General features: G+C 43.2%; 1 protein-coding gene across 8 annotated transcripts in view; it reads left to right on the forward strand.

The window, feature by feature from the left end:
- The window catches only part of lyst (lysosomal trafficking regulator), a 63,980-nt gene that overhangs the window by 41,383 nt on the left and 7,352 nt on the right, over positions 1–15,245 (forward strand). For 5 of the 8 annotated variants that reach the window (XM_058058299.1, XM_058058298.1, XM_058058301.1 and 2 more), the window contains 22 exons: positions 756–936; positions 1,028–1,197; positions 1,276–1,506; positions 1,623–1,789; positions 2,915–3,067; positions 3,148–3,309; positions 3,649–3,840; positions 5,124–5,335; positions 5,422–5,631; positions 6,670–6,846; positions 6,924–7,000; positions 7,085–7,273; positions 9,745–9,890; positions 9,971–10,067; positions 10,187–10,248; positions 10,306–10,361; positions 10,441–10,593; positions 10,693–10,937; positions 12,528–12,594; positions 12,671–12,827; positions 14,783–14,923; positions 15,027–15,244. In XM_058058299.1, the coding sequence (XP_057914282.1) occupies positions 756–936; positions 1,028–1,197; positions 1,276–1,506; positions 1,623–1,789; positions 2,915–3,067; positions 3,148–3,309; positions 3,649–3,840; positions 5,124–5,335; positions 5,422–5,631; positions 6,670–6,846; positions 6,924–7,000; positions 7,085–7,273; positions 9,745–9,890; positions 9,971–10,067; positions 10,187–10,248; positions 10,306–10,361; positions 10,441–10,593; positions 10,693–10,937; positions 12,528–12,594; positions 12,671–12,827; positions 14,783–14,923; positions 15,027–15,244 (3,463 nt within the window). The remainder of the gene's footprint in view (positions 1–755; positions 937–1,027; positions 1,198–1,275; positions 1,507–1,622; positions 1,790–2,914; positions 3,068–3,147; positions 3,310–3,648; positions 3,841–5,123; positions 5,336–5,421; positions 5,632–6,669; positions 6,847–6,923; positions 7,001–7,084; positions 7,274–9,744; positions 9,891–9,970; positions 10,068–10,186; positions 10,249–10,305; positions 10,362–10,440; positions 10,594–10,692; positions 10,938–12,527; positions 12,595–12,670; positions 12,828–14,782; positions 14,924–15,026; position 15,245) is intronic. The other 3 variants (XM_058058304.1, XM_058058306.1, XM_058058302.1) reach the window with 2 other exon arrangements.

Below are 15,245 nucleotides of genomic sequence, written 5' to 3' on the forward strand. Positions count from 1 at the left end.
ATAATTGTTTCTTAACTACGATTAAGTATGGTGGCGTTAGCATCATGATCTGGGGTCACAAGTACTGCTGACATTGGGGGAGTTGCGGTTCATTGATTGGAAACTGATGTGCATGGCACATGTTGGCATATGTGTACAGGTGTACACACTTGTGATGCCAATGGACAAAAATGGCTGTGTGAGGTTTTCAGAGGTTATATCTGAAAGAACGTTATGCTCAAGTTTCATTCATTCATTCATTCATTTTCTACCGATTTTTCCTCACGAGGGTTGTGGGGGGTGCTGGAGCCTATCCCAGCTGTCTTCGGGCGAGAGGCGGGGTACACCCTGGACTGGTCGCTAGCCAATCACAGGGCACATATAGACAAACAACCATTCACACTCACATTCATACCTATGGACAATTTGGAGTCGCCAATTAACCTAGCATGTTTTTTTGGAAACCGGAGTACCCGGAGAAAACCCACACATGCCCGGGAGAACATGCAAACTCCACACAGAGATGGCCGAGGGTGGAATTGAACCCTGGTCTCCTAGCTGTGAGGTCTGCGCGCTAACCACTAGACCGCCGTGCTGCTGCTGAAGTTTCAATTCTATCGTATTAACCCTCGAGAAATGTAAATGCAGAAGCAATCACCACATTACCAAAATATATTTTTTATTATTCTTAATTGCAATAACTATTCCATATTACAATTATAAGTAGGATTTCTTGATTTCCAGTAGGATTTCATGAGTGGTCTTGTGTATCACAGGTCCACTACAGAGGACTGCCTGGTGCTCATCTGCTGTGGCCTCTATGACCTTCTGAGGGGCGTTCTACTGCTGCTGCCGGACCTCATGCTTGAAGAAGTGATGGACAAACTCATCCAGCCCGAGGCCTTAGTTGTCCTGGTCAACCACTCGTCACCTCTCATCCAGCAAGGTGTCATGAAGGTCAGCCTTTATACGTACTTCCACGTACGGGAAGACAAATGTTTGTAAGTGTGGAACGTAACCACTCTTCACTCTCTCCCTTACTTCCTAGCTGCTGGATGCATACTTCAGTAGAGCCAACAAGGAGCAGAAGGAGAAATTCCTGAAAAATCATGGCTTCTCCCTCCTAGCCAACCAGCTGTACAGCCACCAGGGAAGCCAAGGGCTAATCGAGTGCTTCCTTGAAATGCTGTTTGGACGGCCAGTGGGCATGGAGGAAGAGTGTGTTTATCTTCATTGTTTATGCGTAATAGCCTAATGAGTATTTGTAGTAATACATTTTACCCTGTGATTCAATAGTCTGGACCTGGAGGAAATGGAAACGATCTCACCCTTCACAAAGCGCTGTATCATCCCAGTTTTGGGTCTGATCGAGAACTCCCTGTGTGAGAACTCGTTGGTGCACAACATCCTCTGCATGCTGCTGCAGCTTCTCAACGCCTGCCCCAAGCTGGCAGATATCCTGCTAGATCACGGGCTGCTCTACGTGCTCTTCAACACCCTCTCCACGCTCAATGGCATGGAGACTGGGTATGGCCGCTTGAACGATTCTACCCTCGAACAACAACAAAGCACCGCATGTGTTGATGACGTTTGTCTGCGCAAGTGTTTGAATCCTATTCATGTGCTTCATATTTTTTATGCAGCATTCCCCTGAATGATTACAAGCTCCTCGTGTGTGACATCCAGCAGCTGTTGGTAGCTGTAACTATCCACTCCTGCAGCTCTTCAGGGTCCCAGTACTTTCGCATCATCGAAGACCTCATTACTTTGCTCGGTTTCATGCAAACTAGCAAGATGCGGCGCACACAAGGTGAGGACTGGATTCCTGACAGTCAGTGCACCATGCACAATTCATCAGTGTTCATTGTGAGACAGGGGTCTCAAACTCAATTTACCTGGGGGCCACCGGAGCTAGGTTCTGGGTGAAGCCGGGCCGCATCAGGTTTTCAAGAAAAACCCAAAACGCATTTATTAAAAACTGGGGAAAAAATCAATAAAAAAAATTATCTTCAAGGCTTTTGCTTCAGCTATACCCTACACTTTTTCAGTACTTTGGTTCCGGTTTTCCACACCAAAATATCTGATAAAACATTCCACTGTTCTCAAATATCTTTTTATTTTTCTATACACAAAATAAGATAAAAAAAAAAAATAAATAAACAAATTAAGAATAAAGACAATAAATCAATCAGTAATAAATAAGTAAAATAATAATAAAACAGCAAATAAGAAAAACGTAAGAAACCACATACAGTTGGTAGAGAAATTATTTTTTTCAGATTCAAATGTACAGTATTAACAGTTATTTAACCTTTAACATGAACATTAATGAAACTTAATCATTTTACCCAATTAGCAAGTTAGCATCGTACTCAGTTCCATCTGGGAGCAGCGTCGTAACTTTAACAACATGTTTGATGAGATGCTTTATCTTGACGTGTATTTTCCGTTTGATTCCAAATCATTTCCTGCATTTATTTGTACCCAGCGTCATAAGCCTTTAGCTTCATTGCTAATCCAAAGCAAAACAGGGCGGGGTAACAGGGTAGGGGTAACAGTATGGGCGGGGCAAAATCATGTTAATTGTGTCCGGTGTGCACACAGCTTTAAGCTGTCATTTCAACATTAAACTTTGGTATCAAGGTGGGGGCATCAAACTAGCGTCTCGCGGGCCGCAAGTTTGAGACCCCTGATGTAAGACATCAAGCTGTCAAGTTCTGCTGCAGAACAAAACAGGGTTCATTATCTATAACCACAGAGTGGAACATGTTTTTCCTGTTATATTTTACTTAATTATTAGCCGTATAATGACTGATTCCTAATTGATAAAATCAATCTGTGGCTCGTCAGACATTTTAACATAACTGCTTGTTTTGTGTTATTGTTTTTGTATTGTTGTGTGACTCCACCGCCGTCCCATTCCATTTGGTTCTAGAGATGGCAGTCGCTTTGCAGTTTCGCGTCCTTCAGTCGGCCATTGAGTTCATAAAGACCACAGCCAATCAGGGACCTCAAAAGCTGAGCAGCTCCCATAATGCACCAAGCTCTCCGCATCACGCCATATATCAGAAACGAAAGAGCATCGCAGGTGAGTGTGCCTCACAGGCTTTGTTATCCATGTCACCACCATCTCTACTCTCACCGATCCTCTCCTCATCCGAATTGAAGGTTCCATTGCCTTGAAAGACTCCATTATCCCCCGCATTCCCAGGCAGCACTACTGCTCCTATGGTCAGATCCCCTTGCCCTCTCCCTTCAGCTTCCTATCCCAGGACTCCCCCCTCCCCTCCCCTACTGGAACACCATCCTACATGCTCCATTGTGATGCAGGTAGCTGGGACTGCGGTCCGCAGCAGAGAACATTGTCCCGTACATGGGACATGTTTTCAAATGTTGCCGTGAACTCACCCACCTTTCCCTTTCACTCACACGGCAATTACATTCGCCCACTTCCTTCATCCACTACTGGTGCTTCTGTGTGTGTTTGCATGACTTTGATGAAAGAATGCTTAACTAAATCAGTGTTAAGCATTCCTGAACAGATGGTATTTTAATCAGTGAATCTTCACACTCTTGTGTGTGTGCTGTGACGTTTCAGTTTTTCATATGCATTTTTTTTTTTTCAACATTTAACAAGCCTGTTCTCACGTGCTCATGTCGCACTTGCAGGCCGACGGCGCTTCTCTCTGGCCCAGACAGATTCTCTACTGATGCGAATGCGCTCCGTAGCCAGTGATGAGCTCAACCAGATGATGCAGAGGCGAATGAGCCAGGAGAACCCCATTCGTGCCAGTGAGACTGAGTTTGTGCAGAGGCTGCAGAGGCTTGTGGTCCTTGCTGTCAACAGACTCATTTATCACGGTAAAGTTAGGCTTTAGTTTTAATTCTACAATTTTTAGGCTTGAAGTATTTGAAATCGCTATCATGCTTTACTTGCACCTTAGTCTTCAGCTTTTAACTCCAGTGTTTTGTTTTTATCTTGTTAGTCCTATTTTATGCTCTTAGTCTTCAGCTTTTAACTCCAGTGTTTTGTTTTTATCTTTTTAGTCCTATTTTTTTGCTCTTGGTCTTCAGCTTTTAACTCCAGTGTTATGTTTTTATTTTTTTAGTCCTATTTTATGCACCTTAGTCTTCAGCTTTTAACTCCAGTGTTATGTTTTCATCTTTTTAGTCCTATTTTATGTTCATAGTCTTCAGCTTTTGACTCCAGTGTTTTGTTTTTATCTTTTTAGTCCTATTTTATGCTCTTAGTCTTCAGCTTTTAACTCCAGTGTTTTGTTTTTATCTTTTTAGTCCTATTTTTTTGCTCTTGGTCTTCAGCTTTTAACTCCAGTGTTTTGTTTTTATCTTTTTAGTCCTATTTTATGCTCTTAGTCTTCAGCTTTTAACTCCAGTGTTTTGTTTTTATCTTTTTAGTCCTATTTTATGCTCTTAGTCTTCAGCTTTTAACTCCAGTGTTTTGTTTTTATCTTGTCAGTCCTTTTTTATGCTCTTAGTCTTCAGCTTTTAACTCCAGTGTTTTGTTTTTATCTTGTCAGTCCTATTTTTTTTGCTCTTGGTCTTCAGCTTTTAACTCCAGTGTTTTTTTTATCTTTTTAGTCCTATTTTTTTTGCTCTTGGTCTTCAGCTTTAACTCCAGTGTTTTTTGTATCTTTTTAGTCCTATTTTATGCTCTTAGTCTTCAGATTTTAACTCCAGTGTTTTGTTTTTATCTTTTTAGTCCTATTATTTTTGCTCTTGGTCTTCAGCTTTTAACTCCAGTGTTTCCTCAGGGGGGTCCTCCACACTGGGGGCTGTGTCGGGTCTCCTGAGGGGGTGCCATTCTTGGGTCCCTTCGACCCGGCTGGCTGGGGGTTCCTCCCTTTAATGTGGGGGTCCGCTCGTCTGTCGGAGTCGGGGGGGCCCGGGTGCTGGTCCTCCGATGGCCCAGTGTGGACGGCCCCAAAGGTGGCGTGCCATGCCATGTCTCCCTACTGTGTGTGAAGTTGATTTGATTTGATTTGCATGATTACAAACCTTTCACCAAGCTTTTAACATGAGCTCATAATTTAAAGAAGGTAAATTGATATACTGGATTTTAGCAAGTGATATGATTAAACGTCCTGTCTAATCCAGTGTCTCTCTGGTTGCTTTTCTAATTTTAGATGTAAGTCAGGATTTATTTGACCTGCTGAACATCCCAGATTCTCCAGACCAACAGCTTTTCACACCAGAATTAGGAGACCAAACTCATGAAGAGGGTGGCTCAGCCTCTGCCCCGCATTCTCCGATTCCCTTCACATTACCACCTGCAAGTAAAAAGAGTTTACAGAAAGACATCCTCAAACTCATGATGGAGGGGATTAAAATCAGCCTGGTAAAACAAAAAATATATTTTGGGGGATTGTGGTTGCTTTATAGCCTTAATTGATTAATTTTGATTGCTGTGTTTGGTTTTCTCAGGGCAGTACGGGTCGAGGTGGAGCCCCACATCAGCAGTGGCGAAGGATTCTGTGGTCATGTCGGGATACATTTCGGGTCCAAATTGGTCGCCTGCTGGTGCACACGCTGAGCCCGACTCGTCCCTTGTTTGACAGAAAGGAGGCACTGGATTTTGTTTTTGATCCAAGACATTTGGATATCCTTAAGGAGAGCCTCAGCCCCGGTCTCGAGGTGAGTGGAAAGCCTTTTTGTGACTTCATGTTTTTATATTTACCTTATCCACTACACACAGGGGTATACTGTATCGTACATCTCGGGTGTTCACGTGGGTTACATTCCAAAATGTTTCCGGACTCTTTAAACATCATGGGAACTGCAATTCTTTTATCCATTAATTATCCACATCATTGTTTTGACAGCGTGTGAAGAAAGTACTGGCTTATAATCGGGAATTTACGGAAAATCCTGATTTTCTGTTCAATCCCACCATCTCTGTGTGGAGTTTGTATGTTCTCCCCGTGTATGCGTGGGTTTTATTCCGGGTACTCCGGTTTCCTCCCACATTCCAAAAACATGCTAGGTTAATTGGCGACTCCAAATTGTCCATAGGTATGAATGTGAGTGTGAATGGTTGTTTGTCTATATGTGCCCTGTGATTGGCTGGCGACCAGACCAGTCCAAGGTGTACCCTGCCTATCGCCTGAAGACAGCTTGGATAGGCTCCAGCACCCCCGCGACCCTCGTGAGGATAAGTTGTAGAAAATGAATGAATGAATGAATCCTGATTTTCGGAAATTATATGGTGCACATGACTTGAAAGATTCAGAGTGAGAAATTAGTTTTACCAGGGTTCAATTCCACCCTTGGCCATCTCTGTGTGGAGCTTGCATGTTCTCCCCGTGCATGTGTGGGTTTTCTCCGGGTACTCCGGTTTCCTCCCACATTCCAAAAACATGCTAGGTTAATTGGCGACTCCAAATTGTCCATAGGTATGAATGTGAGTGTGAATGGTTGTTTGTCTATATGTGCCCTGTGATTGGCTGGCGACCAGTCCAGGGTGCACCCCGCCTCTCGGCCAAAGACAGCTGGGATAGGCTCCAGCACCCCTCGCGACCCTCGCTATGATAAGTGGTAGAAAATGAATGAATCCTGATTTTCGGAAATTATATGGTGCACGTTACTTTAAAGATTCAGAGTGAGAAATTAGTGTTAATTGCCAACATAGCTGACTAGCCTTTCTTCTGGCAATACATTGTATGTCACTCACAGCATGGACCCAAGTTGTCGCTCTACCTTTACGAGATGCTTCAGGACCACAGGGACTGCCTCACCAAAGACGAACAGAACGCCGTGGGCATATTCATGACCTCGCTCAAGCTTTGTGGCCATCGCTGCATCCCACCCAACGTTCCACACAAGCAGGACCTCCTCAAGGCCATTAAAGAGGCAAGCCTTTCTGCAGCTGCCATACTTTACACCATAGGCATAATACTTACTGTTTACTTCTAATTGACTTCAAACAGGAAAAATTGAAGTATGAAGCAGAAGAAAAAACAAGCAAAGTAGCATGGGAAAAGAAAATGACCAACACTCAGAGAAAGTAAGTAGAGTAAAAATATTTGATATTTAATGTCCTTTCCTTTGATCAGTTCAATCTAATACTGTGCTTATCTTCCTTCTGCAGTCTCATCCAGAGGCTGGATGGAAAGTCCAAAGACATTTCTAAGATTGCGGCTGACATAACGCAGAATGTGTCTCTGCGTCAAGGCATGGAGAGAAAGAAAGTCATCCAGCACATCAGAGGGCTCTATAAGACTGACCTGAGTGCCAGCCGCCACTGGCAGGAGCTCGTGCAGCAACTCACACATGACCGGTGGGTACAGAAATACATCTCACCTACGGAATTTTGTCCTAATCTTTTGTTGGAAAAAAAAGTCGAATGTGGGTGACAGCTTCTATTGATGCTCCTGTGACTCAAATTTGAAAGGCCCGTATTACCGTTGTCCCTCATGATTCTAACATCACGACCTTATTCTACTCAATAAATGATTGCTGTTTCGCTGGTGATCAACCCAGGGTTTACTTTGCCTCCCACCCAAAGTCAGCTAGAAAAGGCTCCAGTATATCCCCACGACATTAGTAAGTGTGTAGCGGCACAGTAAATGAATGATTGAGTGTTTTGTGGTTGAATATTGCCTATTATTAGTAAAAGAAAAACATACATTTAAGCAAATTCGATGTATTCATGGCATAAATTAAGCATTTTCACAGAAATTTTGCAGCAATTCTGAAACCATTCAGCTGTGATAAACGATGGCCGACTATATACTATTTTTTTCTGTCTGAGGTCCCACAATAGTGTATTCTTTCGGCTTTTTCCCTGATTACGAGGTCGCCACAGCGGATCTTTTTGATTTGCATACTGATTTTTGGCGTGAGCCCTTCCTGACGAATACAGATGGTGCTTACGAGTGGAGATTTGAACCCGAGGCGTCCGCTCCAAAGTGTAATAATAATAATTCATTCATTCATTCATTTTCTACCGCTTTTACTCACAAGGGTCGCGGGAGGTGCTGGAGCCTATCCCAGCTGTCTTCGGGCGAGAGGCGGGGTACACCCTGGACTGGTCGCCAGCCAATCACAGGGCACATATAGACAAACAACCATTCACACTCACATTCATACCTATGGACAATTTGGAGTCACCAATTAACCTAGCATGTTTTTGGAATGTGGGAGGAAACCGGAGTACCCGGAGAAAACCCACGCATACACGGGGAGAACATGCAAACTCCACACAGAGATGGCCGAGGGTGGAATTGAACCCTGGTCTCCTAGCTGTGAGGTCTGAGCGCTAACCACTCGCCGCCGTACCGCCCTAATAATAATAATAATAATAATACATTTTATTTGTATAGCACTTTTCAAAATACTCAGACACTTTACAGAAGAATGGAGTTGAATAAAAGCAAGTAAACAGAGTAGAAGACACAAAACATGAACATGAGAAAAAGCGGGGCGGGGCACAGCAGTCAGATATAAAAAGTTAGACATTAACCCTTTATAGGGCACTCACTGAAATACTTAGAAATTTAAAAATTAAATCCTTGAGTGTTATTGGGAGCTATAAGAAGACATTTTTTCTCTTTTTACTTTTTGAAAAAGGTTTCAAATCAAGATCAAAGAAGTTACCATATACGGTTCCTTTCCCCATTTAGCGTAAGGAAAAGGGACAGGTCAAACTGCACAAGGTGACATCAACAGAGTCTAACAGTAGTTAGAGTGACTGTGATCAACTTATCATGGTTAGTTTTTATGTTTTGGCCGAGTGTCGGGCCCCAAGCGGCAGAAAATTGCAATTTCCGACTTCTGAATGAAGAAGGAAGTTTGATACTCTCTGGCTCACTCCTGATTGATCACAGCCCATGATGTCACTTCCTGTGACATTATCTGATCTAGGCTGATTGGCATGAGAAAGTCACATGACTCTGTTGCCTTGCTGAGACATGGGGAACCCTGTTTTTTAAGTTACCATATATGGTTACTTGCCCTATAAAGGGTTAAAACAGATTTAAAGATGTGGGTTTTTAGTTGTTTTTTGAAACTGGGAAAGTCAGGGCAAGCACGGAGTGAATGGGGCAAAGAGTTCCAGAGGGTGGGGGCAGCGATGGAGAAGGCTCTGTCTCCCCAGGTTCGGGGCTTGGTCTTACAGGGGAGTGCCAGGAGGTTGGAGTCTGAGGAGCGAAAGGGACGCGGGGGATTGTGTGGATGGAGCAGGTCTGTGAGATATGGGGGGGGGGGGGTCAGATCGTGGAGGGCTTTGTAGGTTATGAGAAGAATTTTGAAGTGAATGCGTTGGGAAACGGGAAGCCAGTGGAGTAATACCCAAAATCTAGTCTTGAAGCTGGAATTTAGGCAGTGGGACACCGCATACACGAAGTTTAGTGTGTCTGTAGCTTTAATGCTAATGAGCTAATGTGCCAGGAGTGTGTGGCTCCAAGAAAAGCTACTGTTTACTTTATCCTCATTTTATTTACAACCCGTAACACTGCACTTGCACCATATATCATCATATATCATATACAACAACATGAGCATAGCTTTGTGAGCTACAGTGCTAGCATTACAGTCACATTTTAGCTAAAGGAAAAACAAAATGATAAAGTGACTACTGTTTGTTCTTTGATGCTCTCGTCATTGGCGATGTGATTAACATAATTGTTGTCCTCATACTCAACACTTGGCTGGGTATCACACTCATCTTTGTGATGAAATCATTTCCACGTGCACATCAATTTGTACTTCATGATCCTCATTTCCTGCCACCCTGCCATTGTTTTTCAGTGCTGTTTGGTACGACCAGACTTCCTACCCGACATCCTGGCAGTTGGACCCGACTGAAGGCCCGAACCGTGAACGGCGAAGACTACAAAGATGCTACCTCACCATCCCAAATAAATACTTGCTCAAAGACCGACGTAAGCCTGAAGGTGAAAAACCCAAACGCCTTTAAAGCGTGTTGTAGCTCTTTTTATCAGAGATCCAAATCTCATCCACTTGCAATATTTAGATACATTGAAGCCGCCGCTGTCGTTCCTGTTTGAGGATAAGACACACTCGTCCTTCTCCTCCACTGTGAAAGACAAAGCTACTAGCGAGCCCATCAGGTATGCTTTCCTTCCACTCGTGATGCTATCTTTTTGAAATCGCTAACGAAGCTGCTTGACTTTGAGACATCACATATCTGCTGGGTTAATGAGAAGATAGAACATTTTTATATCCCCAGGTTCACAAGACGCTGCATCAGTGTTGCTCCCGCCAGAGAAACAGCAGGGGAGCTTCTTCTAGGTAAGAGTACAGTGGTGTGCACCGCATACATCTCACTGACCTTGTGTTGTCTCACAGGGAAGTCTGGAATGTACTTTGTGGAAGACAATGCTGCGGACGCTCATGACATCCAGGTAAAGCCCGAAGGCTGCCATTGTCGATGCAGCTCATGCAACGAGGCTGCTCGGTGTACTAGTGTATGTGTTTGAACAGAGCCTGCACGGTGAGACGGAGGCACCTTCCTTCTCTTGGACCTATGAGGAGATCAAGGAGGTGCACAAGCGATGGTGGCAATTGAGAGACAACGCTGTGGAGATATTTCTCACCAACGGTCGAACGCTGCTGTTAGCCTTTGACAACAACAAGGTAAACCAAACAAGAAGTTGTGCAAATGTTAGGCAATAATGAAACATTATTTGACATACCATTGCTGTGTACAAATGTCTGTCATTTTTCTCCCTGAAGTTCCGTGATGACGTTTACCACAACATCCTGACATCCGATTTGCCCAACCTGCTGGAGCACGGCAACATCACGCCGCTCACGCAGTTATGGGGCTCGGGCCAGATCTCCAACTTTGAGTACCTCACACATCTCAACAAGCACGCCGGTCGCTCCTTCAACGACCTCATGCAGTACCCGGTGTTCCCGTTCATCCTGCGAGATTATACCAGTGAGACTCTGGATCTGCAGGACTCTACCATCTACAGGTCAGTGCTGCTTTGATTTGCACTTAAACCAGAGGCATATTTAGCTTGCACCGATTATGGCTGCATGACCTCACAGCTAGGAGACCAGGGTTCAATTCCACCCTCGGCCATCTCTGTGTGCAGTTTATATGTTCTCCCTGTGCATGCGTGGGTTTTCTCCGGGTACTCCGGTTTCCTCACACTTTCCAAAAACATGCTAGGTTAATTGGCGACTCCAAATTGTCCATAGGTATGAATGTGAGTGTGAATGGTTGTTTGTCTATATGTGCCCTGTGATTGGCTGGCGACCAGTCCAGGGTGTACCCCGCCTCTCGCCTGAAGACAGCTGGGATAGGCTCCAGCACCCCCGCATGACCCTCGCGAGGAAAAGCAGTAGAAAATGAATGAATGAATGAATAAACGATTATGGCTGCATTTGCTGTAGCAGGCTGCCGGCTTGCGCTGGGAACACCTCTACTCCTCCTTCCCCCCCCTCCCTCGGTGCAAGTCTGGAGCTCATGTTGTAAAGGTGTTTATTTGTGCCTATGTTGCTGTGGAGGTTTTCTGCCAGTCCCTCACTGTACTCCCCCGTAGGAGCTTACTTTGGAATTGTCTTTTTTTCCCCCCCTTTCCCTCTCCTCTTGTTCTTCCCTTTTCTCTCTCCCTGTTTATTGCCTGGTCATCCTTTTATCCATTATGTTGTATATGTATGGATGGAGCACAGTTTTGCTTGTACCTCTGTATAAGTGACTCTGAAAAGAACTCTAACTAAAATGGACATTAACCAAATAAATTTTTCATATAAGAAATAATGTAAGTCCAAATATAAATTGACCTTAATTCCATTTGGTCAAGGTATGAATAGCTTTGGGCTTATTTAAAAAACTGCATTAGATGAAAAGATATTTGTATATTGTAGGGATATCACTCACAATTATATCAATTATACACCAATATCAGCTGGAAATTGTTGTTGTCACTCGAGTGCTAATATCAGCAGAAAAATTTGTATGCCAGTGCGATCATGTCTGTATCGTTTTTGTTTAGTTTTTTTTTTGGTGCCCATATTGATATCAGCGAGTAAGTGAGACCTTATGAAACTGTGAAACTGAGGGTGTAAATATTCAATATGCATGTTTACATGCAAATTGCATATTTAATATCACACCTGAGGGAGAATCACTTTGAGTCACATGCAACATTTTAGCACTTTTCGTATCACATGTTTGCATTACAGTTGAAGCATAATGTGTTCATTCATTCATTCATTCATTTTCTACCGCTTTTCCTCACGAGGGTCGCAGGGGATGCTGGAGCCTATCACAGCTGTCTTCGGGCGAGAGGCGGGGTACACCCTGGACTGGTTGCCAGCCAATCACAGGGCACATATAGACAAACAACCATTCACACTCACATTCATACCTATGGACAATTTGGAGTCACCAATTAACCTAGCATGTTTTTGGAATGTGGGAGGAAACCGGAGTAATAATGTGTTCATTACAGCTAAATTATAGTTTAAGTGAAGAGCTGCTGTCTTGTTATGAAGTGCTGGATGATCTCAGTAAAAAAGCCAATATCAAGCATCTGTAATATTTTTCTGTCATGCAGGAATTTAAGCAAGCCAATTGCCGTCCAATCAAAAGAGAAAGAAGATCGCTATGTGGACAATTACAGAGTAAGATCTTGTCTTTATTCATCACATTTTCTTGTAGTGTCAAACGTTTTGACAGTGTGTTTTTTTTATTGTGTAGTATTTGGAAGAGGAGTACAGGAAGGGCATCCGAGAAGACGACCCCATGCCTCCCGTCCAGCCTTACCATTACGGATCTCACTATTCCAACAGCGGCACTGTGCTGCACTTCTTGGTGCGAATGCCACCCTTCACCAAGATGTTCCTCGCCTACCAGGGTGAGGCACTCTTTTTAACCTTTTATGACCGTTTTTTTATTTACAGTTTTTCTCGATTGTTTACACACAATTTGCGATGCCTGAGACCCAATGACCACAACATATAACCAATGCACCAACTCCATGATCCAAGTCTGCTAAACTATAAGCAATTCCTGCTTTACACTCAGACTGCAGATCTACAACACACTTTTTTTTAAAACACTACACACAATTCTCTGTAGTAAACTTCTTGTTTTCACAAAGAACACAACGCCACTCAAAACAGTCAAATGAATATTCCTATTATTCACACGGACTCATCACATGGGTAAACACCTGTCACACATTTTTACAATTAGCGGTCTAACAATGAGGGAGGCTGGGCAAAGGGTCAGAAATCCACAAACACACAATCCCCTTCTCCAAGCTATGGAAGATGCATGTAGAGAGATTCCAGCGGATGCTTTCCATGGCTGGATTGGCCATGCTAGGCGATATTTCCCCCGCTGCTTGGCCAGAGAAAACCTTGCATGTGATGTAGATGAGGTGCTGTGGCCTGACCCAAACAGAAGACGTGATGCAGCATAGTCTTTTGCTTTGTTATTGATTGATTTTTTTGTTTATGATGATTATTATTTCTTGAACTGAAGCTGTATACGTTTAGATGCAGACCACTGTATGTGGAACTTTGTGTTGGCTGTGATGAACACTTCGTAGATTGTCTTTCTGTGAAAAATAAAAAAATATATTTCTGTGTAATTTTGTGTTCTGAGTCAAAAAAATACCAAAAAACCAAAAAAACAATTCTAAAATATTTTGTGTCACACTGAACCCAAAAAGGCCCGAGTCATGATGAATATGATGTAATCACAGTGTTTTACACTGAGCACATCAGTGTTCAACTGGTTCATATAAATATTTGTTCATATTGTGGTTTGTGTGCGTCATTTGGAGACAAAACACCATTTTGAGAAGAATGAAGACTGTTTTGGATGTAAAGTTTCATTTTGCAGGAGAATTGAGGGGTTTTCAGAAATGTGTGAGTGATTTTTGGATTTGTGTGTAGAGTTCTGAGAATATGAGGCATCCTTTCAGAAAATGTGTTTAAACAATCGAGAAAAACTGTAACTATCTGTGTAAATGCAAAATAATAGTTAAATAGTTCTTTAACAGGAGATAATACAGTAAATCTCGGATATATCGGATTCAATTGTTCCCACTGGTTTTGTCCGATATAAGCGAAATCCGTTATATGCGTATACCAGAAAATGTCCGTTTTACGCATATATCGGATTTATATCCGGTATATGCGTAAATCGGATTTTATCCGTTATAAAAAGGCACTTCCTTGACTATGTTTCCAATGTACCTGGACGCGCAGGCAACGCTGCAAACGCTGCAAATGACGTCGTATAGCGGCCTGTCACGATTCGGTGAATCGGAGCGCCACGATGCGGCCATCCGATATATGCGAGGGAAATTTAATGGAAATGCATTGGAACGGGACTGGAGATTTTGTCCGAAATAGGCGAAATCCGTTATAAAAAATCCGATATATGCAATGAATTTTTATTGGAAATGCATTACAGAAAAATTGGTTCTTTTTTGTCTGTCCATTGTGAGCGAATTTCCGATATATCCGAGTCCGATATATTCGAGGTTTACTGTATTAGGAGAGTGTGCATACGCCAAAAAAAAGCACAAGTGGTGACGCTTTTAGTGCTCCCATCCAAACGTGTTCTAGCACAGCCATGAAAGGTTACTTTGTCTTTTATATTTGTCCTTCATCTCTTTTTTTCCTCCCTCCTGTAATTACCTTTTTCATTCATCCAATCTCTATTGTGATCCTGGGAGACGTTTTTTTAATGTGACGCTAAATGTATTCAGCGAACGTGGTGTCTAAGGTCATCAAAGGGGCGTCGTTCCAATCACTGAATCGAATTTCTAATTAGATTGTCTTTGGTCTTAATCAGATCAGAGCTTTGATATCCCGGACCGGACGTTTCACTCCATGAACACCACATGGCGCCTCTCCTCCTATGAGTCCATGACGGATGTGAAAGAGCTCATCCCTGAGTTTTTCTACCTCCCGGAATTCCTGGTCAACAGAGAGGGTTATTATGTTTACACTTGAAAATCTACTGATTGGTGTTTTGTTTTGTTTTTTAATCCTCAAGCACTTCCTCAAAGCTGGTTATTGATCATTTGTCTCAACAGGCTTTGATTTTGGGGTCCGTCAGAACAGCGAGAGGGTCAACCATGTCAATTTGCCTCCCTGGGCCCGCAACGACCCGCGTCTGTTCATCCTGATTCACCGCCAGGCGCTGGAGTCGGACCAAGTGTCTCAAACGCTGTGTCAGTGGATCGACCTGGTGTTTGGACTCAAACAAAAAGGCAAAGCTGCGGTCCAAGCTATCAACGTCTTCCACCCAGCTG

The sequence above is a fragment of the Doryrhamphus excisus genome, chromosome 20, assembly GCF_030265055.1.
Source record: "Doryrhamphus excisus isolate RoL2022-K1 chromosome 20, RoL_Dexc_1.0, whole genome shotgun sequence".
Classification (NCBI taxonomy): Eukaryota; Metazoa; Chordata; class Actinopteri; order Syngnathiformes; family Syngnathidae; genus Doryrhamphus; species Doryrhamphus excisus.